The following is a 16041-nucleotide window of genomic DNA, read 5'->3' on the forward strand; positions in this document are numbered from 1 at the left end:
GGGGCTTTACAAGGTAACCCTAAAAGCCTGAAGGACACGCCTCGGGGAACACTAGGCAAAGGGCTCCGTTACCGAGACTTCACAGAAAACCCCCAAGAGGCATATTCGTCTACCTATCTGCCACCAATTCGTGCTCACTTCCTAACTGCCTGTTTATCTTTATCCTACTCCCACTGCTAGTTCCCTCCTTTTTTGTTGACGTCATGAACCCCAGAATAGTCGGAGCCTGGGAAAGAGAAAAGAACCAGATTAATAGAAATAAAAGGCTGTGCGACCATGGTTTCCTACGGAATTTGTCCGGCACTATTTGGGGCAGCCTCGAAGGAAGTAGGACCCAATAGCAAGGGAAAAGAGAGGGACGTGAGTCTAGAAATCGGCACTCTGATTGGTTGGTAGGCCACTGCCGGGAAGAACCCGGATGTGCTTGGGTAGTCGCGTTGGCAGTGTGGGCTTCTGAGGTTTGGGCTGTCTGGGGGTGCTGGCAGCCCGGGCGGATGGCGCAAGATTGGGCCGGCTTCTCTGAGGAGGAGTTGAGACGACTAAAGCAAGCTAAAGGTAACAGGACGTTCCTGCAGTGGTCTAATCTGGGATCTGTTAAAGGGAATGGGCGGAGCTGCAGCTTTTGGGGGTGAAAAGGGGCGGGGAAGAGGGTAATGTGTTAGAAAGAGCTCTAACTGGGAGGACAGCATTGAGGGGGCTCCGTAGGTGGATGTACTGGGTCTGGGGCGGTAAGGGACAAGCTCCGGAGACTGGGATCTACTTTAGAAAAGAGGATTCGGAAGTCTTTTACAGGAATTTGGTGGTGGTGGTGTTTTTTGTTTTTGTTTTTTTTTCCTGTGAATGAAATGGGACTTAAGAGAGGACGTGAGCTTGCACACTAGCTGGTCACCTATAGGAAGGACTGCTGCATTTATAGTTGGAGATTGGGACTCAGGAAGGAGGAAGGACACACACTGTATTGAGATTGGGATTTTATAGGAGCAGGCAATGGGGGTAAGGGGAACACAGTAATCTGAATAAATGCAAAAAAAAAAAATGAGCTTTTCATCGTACATCTGGAGTCTTGTATTCACTTCTGGTTGCCAGATGATTTTTACAGTTCTTTCCAACTCTTGAGTTTTTGCAGACTAAAAGGGTCCTTGAGAAGTTACATTGGAAAAATATATATACATGTATAAATATACATGTGCATAAATACACATACATATACTGACTTTTGCATAAGCTAAAATTTTGTCTTCCCCTCTAGCTTTTTAGAATAATCATTGACTGAATTTTAATTATTTTCTTGTATTTCATGAAGGAATTTAGCTTGTTGGTATGTGATAGCAAATTCTTGGCGATACAAGCTATATTGTTTGTGATTGAAAATTTATGAAGAGCTCTATGGTGATCTGATAATGCAAATTTATACCACTCTTGATACTGTAACTTGTAGACTTTAGGAGAAAAATAAGCCCTTCTATGCCTTTTATTAGGATTTGTGAGAAAATTGGTTGTTACTCAGATAAATTTAACGCATTTTTATTATAGATAAGAGGATAATTTGGAACTGACCAGTGGAAAAGGAAGTGAATTAGTAACAGAGGGCCAGTGTAGGTTGATTAGATTAAAAAAATCTTGGCTGATCTACAGGCCTTTAAAACTATTAATAAAAGTTATATATAACATGTAATTAACTGACTAGTTTCTTTTAGACTGTTTTTAACACCCATTCACTTATTGAGAGGTATGGAGTTACAAGTACCTAGTTTCTGGTCTCACCTGGTTACAGATTACAGCTTCTGTATTAGGAATGCTAAGATGAATGATAATCATTCCTGCCTTGAAAAGAGTTCATAGTGTACAGGGGAAACAGACTATAATACAGTGTAATAGTAGGTGTTGTCCTGGTAGGAGTTGGGAAGGTTTCATAGAAATTATCTGTGTCTGCAGAGGTGAGTTTGCCAGAAGGAAGAAGATATAATGTAGAACTCTAACTTAAATAATACATTCATTATGGTGAAGTGTATTTCTAAATATCTCTGCAATTTGAGAAAGATTTATGTATTTTATCTAAGCTGTTTGTGAACCTTAATTTCAAGTTCTGTCATTTCATGATGAAATGTTAGAGCATAGACACCAGTTTACTAGCCTGTCACCAACTTGAGGACAGAGAAAACATCTTAGCATCTTTGTATACTCAGAGCTAAATCCAGAGATTGACATATAGATCCCCCCCCACTTAGCCTCAAAGTCTTTTTGCTTTGGATTTCTCATTTGTCTTTTAATTTTGAAGACTCCTGCCTGTATGGCAGTCTTAAAAATATGAAGATGGTGTTGGTTACCAGGAAATATAAGGACTATAGCTGCATGTGTGTGTGTGTGTGTGTGTGTGTATATATATACATATATATGTGTGTGTGTATATATGTGTGTGTGATAATGTATATGTATAATGTATATATATATATAACTTTCATAAGTGTAATACATGAAAAGAACAAGTTGCAAACAAGTATTTACAGTCTGATACTTTTATATAAGGCCAAAATCATACAAAGCAGATACATTCTTTTAGGAATGTAGGTAAAGAAAAGCAAAGGAATGAGACAAGGCAGGGGAGTGGAGTGGAATATTACCAAGGAGGGAAAGTACATACTGAATTTCAAAGATATTGGTAGCATACCTTTATAGGTGATTGTGCTCCATGTATTTATTACATAATGTAATACTAGTTCATTCTAGTAGTAGCGGACACTTGAGAATCATGCATTGGCAGTTAAATGCTACTGGTAAATGACAGGTGTTGCTTCCACTAGTATTTTCATTTAACAAAAGCAAGTTATATGACTTGGAGGACAAAAAGAAAAATATCATGTGTGTTCAAAAGAAGGAATGATGCATCTATCTTTGAATAGTATTTGTGTCTATTATAGTTATGTTTCATTTAACTCTATTGTTATTTTTTACAGGTTGGATGTTTGTGTGTGTATACACATATGTATGTATTATTTGTTATAAAATAATCTTATGAAAAAATGGGAAAAAAGTACAGCTATAATGCTGTCAATTCTAGTTAAAATATTCTTAAGAGTTCTTTATTATTGATATGATTTCTTTGCCAGTTGTGTTATATTTTCTCAGTTTATTTTTCTTTTTAACTTTTATCTTTTGATGAACACAGTATTTAATACCTTCAAATTCATTATTCCTTCAATAGTCAACATTTTCTGTGTCTTTAAGAAATTAGCGCACAAAATACTTAGACAATGCTATAAGATCTAAAATATATTAATCTTCATTTTTCAACTAAGAGTCTTATAAACACATTTTCATGTAGTAAAATCTGCTATAGTTCATAACAAAAATGATTTTTAAGAAGAATGGTAAAGGATTGGTTGGTTGAAATTTGTTTTTAATTCATTCAGAGAATATTTAGTTTATTTCTATATGGTGTGAGATATCCATCAGATTATATTTAATCATGTGAGTAACCATTTTTCCCCATTATTTTGAATGGCCTCACTTTTTGCTGTGTTAGCTCTCTCATACACTAGTGTTGCATGTTTGAGTCTGTTTCTAGGTTCTTTATTCTATTAGTCATTATTCCTGATATCTAATAGTCTGGACCCTAATCTTTTTCTTGGGAATTTCCTTTCTATTCTTGAATCTTAATAGTTTTGCCAAATTTTAATCCAATTGGATTTTGATTTGAATTGCATTTTACCTTTAAATCAATTTGGGGACATTTGACAACATCACATTTACAATACCATATTGTTTTGATATTCTTTAATAACTTTTAATAAAAATTTGGGGTTTTTTCTGTAGAAATTTGAACATCCTTTTGTTAGATTTCATTCCATTGATAATTTCTGGTTTTGAAATACATTCTCTTTAATTTTATTTTTCATTGCTGCTGCTGATATATGAAAAATGCCAACAAGACAAGAGAAAAATAAAGATATAAACAGCTGTTTTTTAGGAAAGGAGATATGAAAAGATGCTTATCACCACCAATGAACAGAGAATTGCAAATCAAGAGCACAGTGAAATAATGACCTGATAGTCTCATATATTGACACATTGCTAGAGGGAATACACTTTGGAAATGAAATGGACATTTCCCTTAAACTTGTGACACAATTGTTCTTTGATAATATCTCTGGCAAAATCTTATGCATATACGAGAACAAATAATAGCAATGTTCTCAGAAGCAAAAACCTGGAACCAGCATAAATGTCTTATCAGTGGAAGAGCAATAGACTGATTTATTTAGACAGTGTATTATTATACCACATTAAAAAATGAATGACACGGTGACATGAACAATATGTATATATTGGCAATATCTTAAGTTTCAAAAAGATATATAGCGTGATACCCTTTCCATGGAACTAAAAAATGAAGTTTTAGGAATATTTGTAGATGCACTATCAGATAAAAACTGAGAGATGGGATGGTCAGTATGTGATTCAAGTGATGGCTGTCTTAGGTGGAGGGTGCAGGACTTAAATAAATGTTATAGAGCAGAGATCACAAACTCATATAGTTTGTTGGCTTAATTTAACCCAAAATGTTTTTGATATCATTTAAAAAATTTTCTAATCTTTCAATTTGTTTATTAAATCAATAGTGGGGGTAATTATTGGTGGTATTTAGCAAGTTGTTCTAGTTCATTTCTCTTGTCAGTAGATAACTGCCTCTGTTTGGGGGTATGACCAAGTGCTAATTCAGTATGAATTGTAAGCAGAATTATGTCAGAGCAAGTAATTGCTGTAGCATGACCTTCATGAACCCTCTCTTCTCCTGCCATGGGGTTGGCAACACATTAAAGGTCAGACTGGAGCCTTGAGAAATTGATCAGCTAAACTCTGCTGGCTCTCAGTTGGCATATCATACTAATGAAAAGTAAATTTTTGTTGTTTAAAACCACTAAGATCTAGATCTTTTGCCTCAGCAACATAACAATCTATGTTTTCTTACTTGATTTAATTCCTTACATTTAAAAATCAGTATATTTACATACATTTTGTAAATGTAGATGTAATGGTATAAATGATTTTTTATAGTGAAAATCATGTCTGGTAGCACCATTAATTTTTTAATGAAAGCAGCCATTTTTAATCGCTAAGATGACTATGGATTACCCCCTTGAAACTAGACTTTTCCTCTCCAGTTTACCACAGAATCTTTGATACTTCAGCCCAAATATAAGTATACAAAACTGTTTCTTTTTACCAGTTTTTTTTCAAAAGGACACTAATTTTTAAAAAGCATTTGCATGTATACAGCATCAGTGAGAGAAAGATATGTAGATTTCCCCTAAACACCTGCACATAATTTAGCTACCTCCTTTATCAGCATCCTCCACTAGAGTGACTACAACTGATGAATCTACACTGATAACATCATCATTCACCCCCCAAATATTGTACTTTTGGGTTCTTCCTTTACATTTTATTTTCAATGAATAAATGACATATTATCTGTCACTAAGGAAATATATATAGTATTTTCACTGCCTGAAAAATCATCTGTTCCCTTTTATGCTCTTATCTTTTTGGGGGACCAAGGGTCCTTTAAGGTCTTTAGCCTACGGTTGTATAATCAGGTTGGTTATTTTCTTACTGTATAATTTTAAGAATTCTTGCTGTATTTTAGGTCATACTTCTTTAACAGTTATGTCTGTTGGAAATACTTTCTCCCACCTGCACCTTGACTTCTTATTCCTTTGACATTGTCTAATGTAGAGCAGAAGACATGAATTGAATTGGGTGGTGCCTTTCATATTGTATTGGGGACCCTTGGTCTCCCAAAAAGATAGATAGCATAAAAAAGTAATGATGATTTTTCAGGCAGTGAAAATATTATATTTCCTTAGTGATAGGTATATGTTATTTATCTATAGAAGATAGAACAGCAGTACAATACATTGTTATATATAAGGTTATCTAGGTTCTCTCCTTTGTTATCTTGTAGGAGTTTTTTAGTTTTGTAAGTTTTACATTTAAGTATGGAATCTATTTCCAGTTAATTTTTTTTTTTGAAGGGTATGTTGCGTCTGGAGTCTTTTTTTTAAATATGAGTGCCCAGTTATTCCAATACTATGTATTGCTTTTGCCTTCACTCCTTTGTCAAAGGATTTGACTGGGTCTATTTCTATATGCTTTTCTTTACATTTCTCATTGAATCATCATACCACACCTATGAGTTAAGTAGAGGTGAAATTTCAGCGACTTTGACAGATGAAAAAACTGAAGTATGGAATAATTAATTGACTTGCCTACAGGTACTGAAAAGGACAAAAGAAGCATTGGAATTGTGGACTCCAACACTTTTAATTCTCCTTTGGGAATTTTCAATAATAAGGTGCTTGTTTCAAAGGCCAATATGCAGATTTTAAAGGTCCTATTTGAGTTCATTTACAAGGGCTTGTCATAATTTCATTTCCCAGACATTTTGTAAAGAATACCATTTATAGATCCTAATGAGTATGTTATGAATATGAGTCAAATTCTCTAATTGTCTGCCTTACAATGTCAATATTGGCATGGTTAGTCCAGAAAGTATAATAGAACTATTATTATTTAGTTTATTATGCTTTATAAAAAATTTTCTTCCAGTTTTATCTTCCTCTATTGCCTTGTTCAGATTACTATTAAAATTAACTTGCATGCATGATTAAAGGCTAATTAGACTTTGGGGAACACAATCTTGGACTGTTCTGGAAGATGAAAGAAAACAATTTAGGGTTAACTGCTGTTCCTAGAAATAAGGAACTTCTTTCAGTTATGTCTGTCTGGCATATACCTATATATCAGATCACCCCAAAATCTGTTAAAATTTAAGAAAAGTAAAACCCTTTTGAATATTTAACTACCATTGTATTTCAGGAGAGTAAAATGAGTGATAAAATGTTTTAAGAGAATTTCAAAGAAATTAAGGGAATTTAATTGTCTACCTATTTTTGGTCAAATTAATTGGTTCTTTTAGTAATTAGCAAATGAAATTGAAGAAGAAACCTTACTTTGTATCCTGAGGCCTAACTCACAGATGTTAACTTTCTTGAAGAGACATTGAACACTAGGACAGTTTGTGGTGTAGTGTGAGAGGTGAACTGTTTGCAAGTCTTCAGGAAAATGACTGGTTTTACTTGGGCTTTTAAATAGAGAAGAAGAGGATAACTGTGTAAACAGTTTTTCAAGTTTAATGTCAATGCATTTTTTTTAAGAAAGATTATAGTAATTTTTTGGTCACAAAGAAGTGTTCTCCATTCTCTATGTAGATATATGTGAACCACAAAGGCGTCTTCCTGTGAAAAAAAGTCGACAACAGCTTCTGCGAGAAAAAGCCCTGCAAGATCAAAGCCAAAAACTTGGACTTAAGGATGGATCATCCTCATTACCTCCAGAGCAACTGCTTTCTCCACCAAAACAGAGATTTAATCATCAAAACACACATTCTTCTTCCCCTATGTGCCCTAGTCCTCTTATGCCTACCTCTCCTATTGCTGATGGACAATCACAAAGTGTTAAAAATCATTCTGAGGAACTGGAACTTAAGAATTCCCACGATGGTCACAGAAATGCTGAGGTGCTACCTCCAAAGCCAGATTGCAGTTTGGATAAAAAGAAAGTGGAATTGTTAGTAAGTCTATATATCCATGAGATTTTTCCTCAGCCTACCTTTTTTCCCCATTGAGCTTTAAAGAAATTCAGTGTTAACATTTTCTGTTTCATGTTTAACCTAGAAATGTGATAAGTAAACTGTTGAAAAGCTGCTTCCATCTAAATAGGTTAATCCAGGCCACATTAGGATTCAGCTTGCTTTATGTCATTTAGTGTTCCCAATAGCATTAGTGCTTGTTCATGATTTTCACCTTACAGATGTGATCTCTTGGCTAAGAAAAGGTATTATTTTCCTAAAATTAATATACGGCTAATGAGTAGTTTAGTTGGGGTTCACATAAAAGGCTCTCTGATCCAAAGTTTGTGCCCTTTAAACTCTCAGAAACCATTCCTATATGAATAGAATCTCCAAATTGAAACCTTCCAGATTTCATTTCCAGTTGACCCGGAAAAGGATACTTCTGAGGAGGTGAAAGGAAAGAGTGTAGGAAATTGAAGGGGCTTATTGCATCTTTTGATTTCTTTTTACTCATTATTTAATGTGTTTGTATTAGAAACCACATTCATGTGGGTATTGCCACTGTATGATGTATGAATTTTTAGAACTTTTTTATTTTATAGTTTGTTCTTATATACACTCTATTTGTGTCCTGATTTACCAGTGATAAATGAGAAAGGATGACATTTTGTTTATCTTTTCTATTTTCTTAGTCTTTTTTTTTTACTGCCTTATATTTCTTCTACTGTTAGATATGTTTCCAGTCTGCTCATTCAAATTCTTTATTATGTGTTTTAAAGTATTTCCTGCCCACTAGAGGTTGTATTTACAACCAATTATTTTGTAGAGATATAAAACTACATGAATAATGACAATAATGTACAAATTCATTGTACAGATGTATGCCTCTAAATATCTTTCAGTGTCAATATATAAGTCTCAGAAGCCTGAGATAGTGCAAGGGCCTCTCTGGTGGCGCAAAGGGTTAAGTCTCAGCAACCTGCAGCCACAGCACATGAGTTCTATCCCCGGCCATGGATCTGATGCACATGGTGCAACAGCCCTTTCCTGGCTCACCAACTTCTCTCCTCAGCAGTGTTGATTTCAGTAGATCAGTAGATCTGCCTTTTTTGCTCCCTACTCTGTCTCTGGTGAATCCTCTCATCCTCCCCTCACCCCTACATCTCTGGTCTGTACCCCAGCTCTTGTATGCATAAATAAATGAAATCTTTTTTCAAAAATAACGAGCTATACAATTTAGATTTTATATCATTAGGAAGTTGTTCTGTATTATAGAAGATATATTCCCAGGAACCTTTAATGAAAATGAGAAATTCTGTGGTTATATGAAGTGGAAAGGAAAGCTGTATTCTAGAAAATGTTCAGAGATGACATTTCCTCTGCTTTGGAATAAGCAAAAGATTGCCAGAGAGTATTAGAAAATTATGCAGGAATTGAAGAAAGACTTGGAAGCAGAAAGTAACTGCCTAAGGGATTTCCTGATGCCACAGTATACCCACACTGAAGGACCTCTGAAGGAGAGATGCTGTGATTAAAGTAATGGCTAGAGAAAGTTCAGGTATAGTTGCAGATCATTGGATAGGATGTTAGGTGAGCTGGAACTAAGGCATCTAGGGAAGAAATGTCTGTCTAGTCAAAATGAGAAAGAGCCAATGCTAACAGAAAAGTATATGCTCTAAAAATGGAGAGAAAAACTAATTTTGGAGTGGAGATAGAGCTTTTTAATAGTCACTAAGAAATGACAAGAATGAATACTTTGTAATTACCTTCGAGTTGGCATCAAGTTCACGAATTTACAGAAATTTTAATATAATTTCAGGATTTGACAGATTGGAAGACAACTTGTTTTTTCAAATCTTTAAAGTTTTTCTAGTTCATCATTTGAGTCATAACTCGGTGTTTCACTCAGTTTAAAACTGTTTAAGAACTGGAAAGAAGTGAGCATCTTAAAAGGAAATGAATGAACTAAACAGTGGTTATTGTCCTAAGGGTGTTATGTGGTAGAGACTTTAATTATAGAAAACTTTAAAAATTATAACATGACATTAGCTACAAACCAATTTATTTTGTTCTCCATTTTGCATATAATACATAATTAACTTACACAGGGCTCTTTGTACTCCAGAAAAAAAAAAATGCCACAGTTCTCTGGCTTCCAGTTTGTGGGTTCTTAGATTATATACATATAATGGATTTCAAAGGGCCAATTTATATAAGCCTTCTTTACTTCAGATCATAGTCTTTGTTCGTATTAGAACAAAATAATGAGCTGCAGATGGGTCCCTTTTAAGAGGACTTTTGAAAGAAAATATACATAATCTGGTTGATTAAATTTTATACTTACAGGGACTGGGACTATAAGGTGTGGGATGGGATTTCATAAACTCACTTTTATACTTTTTTTGCTCCGTAGGCAAGAAAAATCTCGTTGGGAAGTCCTCCAACAAGAACAGCGACTAATGGAAGAGAAAAATAAACGTAAGAAAGCTCTTTTGGCTAAAGCTATTGCAGAAAGGTGAGGCTTCTGAATCAGGAGAGGTTGTTTGTAACCTGCATTCAGTTCTGTCATGGTACATATTTATTTCACCATGTCTGTCTAGTAAGCTGGCTTTCTGTCTACCACTATTGCTTTTAAGACTGCACAAGTTATGATACTGAAATTCAATGTTAATGTATTAAGGATGACCATTATGCATGGTCCACAATGAATGTATGAGTACAGATATAGTGAAAACTTAAAGATCAGTATTAGTGTTTTCAGTGTTAACCATCTGCACATTAATTGGGAGCAGTAAATAGCTATTAATATAAGTAATTGGCAACAAATGTAGGTTTTAATTTTGACCTTAAGCCTTTATCATTTGACGTGTAGATAACAGTAGATTATTGTACAGAAGTTATTTAATATTCTACAAATCTTGTGTTTAATGTAGACGTTTTTCTTAAATCATTTGCCCTTTTCCCACTGATAAAAGATACATATTATAATTTAACCTCTTATTGATGACTCACATTCTCTGCTATAAGCACTGTCCCATATTGTATATGGGTTATTTTTTCTCTCACCTACCATGTGACTGTCAGCCTCAAGCAGCAACATTCTCATATGGGCCACCTTTCCTATTGCCTCTCTTCCTCCCTTTTCGTTTGTAGTTTCTAAGCTATGGTTGCACTTAGTCAATCATAATGACGAAGAATAGTGGGACCTAAGTGTAAACAAGTATTCTGTGGCATTTTGTTTTTAGTTTTCCAGAAAAGTGACAAAACTCTTACTGTTTGAAGATGCCATATGTATTAGAAAGGAAGAGGTAGACAGAAAGTCAAGTGAGTATTAGTAATTCAGAATTTTAGCTATCAAATACATATTTGAAAGGGATTTTCTTTCCTGCTGGCACACTTTGATCTTTTTTGTAAAATGGGAAATAATATAGCATACTGAATAAACTGTTTTAGGGGAAAAATAACATATAAAGGAGCTGTGCCCTCTTTCTTTTTCCCCCCGTATGTGATTTTTGAAAAGCATTTTAGTTACTTTCAATTTAAAAGAGGTTGGGGAGTTTTGTTTATTGGAGATTTTACAAAACTGTGTCAGTTCAGCACTTGTTTGTGTGCTTTTGATGTAAGACAGGAAGCACTAAACATGGGAGTATAAGTTCCCTTTACACTTTGTGTTTTTAAATTTTGGGAATAGATACCAAATAGTGAAATTACTGGTTTATTGGCAGATCGACGTTTAATGTTTTGAGTCACCTTTATACTTCTTTCCATAGGGGTTGGACCAGTTTGTATTCCCAGCAGCAGTGAAGGAGGGTTCCCTGTTCCCTATTTTTTTACCAGCCCATGTTTCTAGTCTTTTCGATTTGGTTTATTCTCACAAGCATAAAATGGCATCTCATTGTGGTCTTGATTTGCATTTCTCTAATAATAAGTGATTGTGAACATTTTTTTCATGTGTCTACTGGCAGTTTTAATGTCTTTGGAGAGGTATCTGTTTAGTTCTTCTGTCTGTTTTTTGATTAGGCTGTTTTGTTTGATCGCATTTTATGACTTCTTTGTATATCTTTGCTATTAGTCCTTTCTCAGTTACATGGTATGCAAATATTTTCACCCACTGAGAGTTGGTGTTGGGTGCACTAAGCTCGTACTACCTGATGGGGGTGTTCCAATATTATCTTAGCTAAAAACAAATAAATTTTAACAAAGACAGGAAGCACCAATAAAGATAGGTGCATAAAGAAATGTAACCTGATGGGATTATTAATAAGTGGATAATGAAGTACTTGTAGTAAAAGGGCCATACTATTCATTTTGTAGGCAGAAAACAAGTGTAAATTCAAGGATTAAAAATTGGGAGAATTTAGGTTATAATATAGTGGTTTTATGGGGAGTTTGAGTTTCCCACAAGAATATGCATGAAATTTTGAAATGAGTGAAATTATGATTAAAGGTTTGCTTTTGGATTTGCTTATTCTGTTTCTTAAGTGTATATTATATTTGGTATTGGTAAGGGAACTGAGAGATAATGAGATTTGGATATGCTTTTAAATAGGGGACAACAGAGTATTTGGTTTTGAGCCTCAGAAGGAATTTTGAGGTTTGTAGTTTTGCTTGAACAATATAGGAATCAAAACAGTTAAGTTTTGGGACATTAGTCCTGAGAGAGTTAAATACCAAATACATATTTTCAGACATATAAAGAAATGGTGTTTATTTAATATAGGTCTCTGTTCTTGAGGTCTACAAGTATCAAAAAAGTGAAAACAGACTTAAGCTTGAAATTTAGAAAGCTGTGTTAGATCTTCTAATGTTAAAAAAAATACAGAAATATTCTTTTGGTGCTTATTTTTGCCCTGTGGAATGAATATAACCCATGAGAACTATTCATTAGTAGTTTGTTTTAAAAATCTTACTTTTCTCTTGCATATGAAATAATATACTAATAGAAAATATGGAAAAATAGGGAGAAAGCTTAAATGCAGTCTTATAGATAGATTAAGATAAAGCATTTGCTTTGGTTTCAGCTTTTCTGATTTTTTCCCCTCATTTTAAAAACAGCATACATTATAATCATGTTGTATATACAGTAGCTTTTTCCCCCTCATTGTGTATGGATGTGTGATTTAAAATATTCTTATTTCCCCACTCATGTTCCTGATTTTCTAGATCTAAAAGAACTCAGGCAGAGACCATGAAACTAAAGCGGATCCAGAAGGAGTTACAGGCTTTAGATGACATGGTGTCAGCTGACATAGGAATCCTCAGGAACCGCATTGATCAAGCCAGCCTGGACTATTCAAATGCTCGGTGAGTTGAAATTTGAACAAGGTGTCCAATTTAATGAATGTATCTTGTCAGGTGGTTCAGAAACCTATATATAACATCATGTAAATGTCCAAATAATCCCACTAAGAGCTGTAATTATTATTGTTTGGTACTAAATCAAGTCTACCTTTAAATATAACCTTATCAGCTTGTTGTATTTCTTGCATATATATTTACATTTTACTCTGCTAAACTATCCACTATTGGCCCTCCCTGGTGGCGCAGCAGGTTAAAGCACTGCACTAAAAAGCTGAAACCACTTCTGCATGAGTTCGATTCCCGCTTGCCCCGGAGGTGACCACATGGTGTGGCAGACCTCTCCTGACCCACCCACTGCTCCCCTCAGCAGTGTACTTCGTTGATCTGCCTGTTCTGCTCCCCACTCTGTCTCTGGTGAAGTTGTTTGCCACCCCTGAGTCTCTGGCCTGTACCCCAGTTCTGTATGCACAAAATAAATAAATCTTTAAAAAAATAAAATAAAATAAACTATCCACTATTTAGGATTTGTAACTCTTAAGTATCTGAATGACTTGCCCTAAAACTACTTTATTCTGACACCAAATCTGTGCTCTCGCTAACAAGGAATTTGGGCTGAGATGGTCCTATAGGATTGAAGCCATACAATTTTCATAAAAGTAGATGTAGTTTATTTTAGAACCTTTGTTTTTTTTTTTTTTTAAAGCCACTCCGTCTTGAAACCTTGAAGTTTTTCTTATTTTTCTTTTTGATTATACTCAGTGTAAAGTGGTTGCTATCATGTGTTTCCTTGGTTTCAACCATTGGCATTTTTTTTAGTAGAAAAAATCATCATGGGGTATTTTTACAATGAACTAACACATGTAAAGAATTACATGAACTTTGCAAACAGATAAAAGGGCAAAAAATTAAGTCCAATTTCAGGGTTTTCAGTCCTTTTAACATTTCTTTAATCATCCTGTTTTGTCTTTTTTCACAAGGGAATGCTGTGTTAATGATTCAGTTTTGCATCTTTCTCTGTAACACTAGAAATCAATCATAATGCCTCATTAGTCCAGGGTAAACCACAGCATCAGAATGTTTATATAACAATTTAATAAAGCGGAAATGGCTTGATTGTGGTTTTTAATTCACTGTTTATTATTTAAGAAGGAGGCTGTGGTTGTCCTTGTGAGTTTTGTAATTGTTGTTTGACCATATGCTGTTAGACTTAATGGGTTGCCTTTATTAATTAACTGCCTAAATCAATGCCATCAGTAGCTGATAGCTGGAAGTTCCAGATTTCTATTAATAAGGTCATTAAGTAGGTAACCAAGTTTAACCTAAGCCTAGATTTTCATCACATTTTGTTTTCTGTTAAATTTATTAGAGGAACATTTTTTATGCCTTTATAGCCTTTTACAGGAATAATTCACATTAATCTGATTAGTTGAACAGAAAAAATCAACTGATACTGTTTTAACTTTGTCCTAAAAGAAGCCAAAGAAAGATACCTTTGTCAGTTGAACATTATGCAATAAATGTCAGTTTTAGTATTCAAAAAACACTAAGGGAAGATTACTAAAGGTGAACACATCCCATAATTTCTATCGTTTCTACATATAAGGCTACTTTTAAAAACCTGAGCTCTTAAGTCAAAGAGACACATAGACAGTGACTAGAACTAGGATTACTGCTTGTTCATAAGATTAAAAATATTTCCTAAATTTATGTTTATAGTTGATGAGAAATTGTAGGTTGGTAATACAGTGTCATAGTCTAGGTTTCTATGAAAGGTAGTCCCCGGCAGTCAGGTTCTATGGGAGATTGCCTTAATTTTTAAAAAATAAAAATATCTTAGTTTTACAGTGATATATCCACAGAAGGTCTGGGACAGAGAATAGGCTAAAATTGACTTTAAAATTGGCTTCTGTAGTGCACTGTCACAGTCAGCACATCTGAGGGGATCTGCAACATAAATTAGGCAACTTGAGAGAGTTATTGTTACTGCTGTTGTTGTTCACAGCTGTGATCACAAAGCTGCCATGTGCCAGGCAGGCCAGCTTAGAAATGGAGGAGGGATGGCATGTAGGACAGTTTTTAACCCTCCACATGTTAAAGAAACAGTTGTTACCGTATATATATATATATATACACACATACATACACATATGCACATACACATATAAGTGTTTTGTGAATAATTTATAAAAGGGGTGTGGGAAAAATTTATTAAAAATGTTAAGAATGTAAGTATGGCAAATCTCTTTATATAAGTGATATCTTACTCCAAGCATAAAAAAACTAAGACGATGGTTATATCTTTGCAAAATCTTGGGATAGTTTAGGTACTTGTAAATGCTCTTCCTATTGAAATTATTAACTATGACAATAGGTTTCTCTTTATGCTTAAAAATATTCTTTTTCACTCACTGAGTCTTTAAGAAAATTTAAAATGCATTTCTTTGAATCCTCATACTCTTTGAGATTTCACTTATGTGATCAGTTTCACTATTTAGATATGCGATTGTCTGCATTTATAATGATTTACCAAGGCAGCCAGAACAAATTAGTACACACTCTGTGCCTTAAAACAACAGGAATTTATTCTTACATATCTGGTCATTAGAAGTCTAAAACAAGATGTTGATTTCTTTTTAGAGATTTTTTGAAAGAATCCCTCCCTTGTGTCATCGAGCTTTTGATGGCAGTAGACTTTCCATGGCTTGTGGTTGTACCATTCAGTAGTCATGTTGCTTCCTCCTCTTCACTCTCAGAACATCTCTGCCTCGTTCTTAAACAGATAGATATAATTATATCTAGGGCCTAAATGGATAATCCAGGATAAACTCCTCTCAAAATGCTTAGCTTAATCATGTCTCTTGCCATAAGTTAATAGTCACAGGTTCTGGGGAGTACATAGTGAACCTTTTTGGGAGGTTGTTTTTTAGCCTACCTCAATATTCATTTTTTAACTTTTCTGATAAATGCAAAATATCTGTATCTCTCAGTTTTCTCTCTTTTGTCATTATGGATAGATACATAGTAATTCTTTTTTTTTTTTAAATTTATTTATTTATCCATACAGAATTGGGGTACAGGCCAGCAGTGCAGGGGCGGTGAGAGGATTC

At 34.5% G+C, this 16041-nt stretch overlaps 1 protein-coding gene across 1 annotated transcript in view; it reads left to right on the forward strand.

The window, feature by feature from the left end:
- Positions 1 to 418: 418 nt before the first annotated feature.
- Positions 419 to 16041, forward strand: part of GORAB (golgin, RAB6-interacting) — a 21461-nt gene continuing 5838 nt past the window's right edge. The window contains 5 exon segments of the mRNA XM_012728876.1: positions 419 to 451; positions 453 to 555; positions 7272 to 7629; positions 10047 to 10148; positions 12797 to 12937. Coding sequence (XP_012584330.1) covers positions 419 to 451; positions 453 to 555; positions 7272 to 7629; positions 10047 to 10148; positions 12797 to 12937 — 737 coding nt within the window.

Source organism: Condylura cristata, unplaced genomic scaffold (assembly GCF_000260355.1).
Source record: "Condylura cristata isolate star-nosed mole 26May11 unplaced genomic scaffold, ConCri1.0 scaffold00024, whole genome shotgun sequence".
In the NCBI taxonomy this organism is placed as follows: Eukaryota; Metazoa; Chordata; class Mammalia; order Eulipotyphla; family Talpidae; genus Condylura; species Condylura cristata.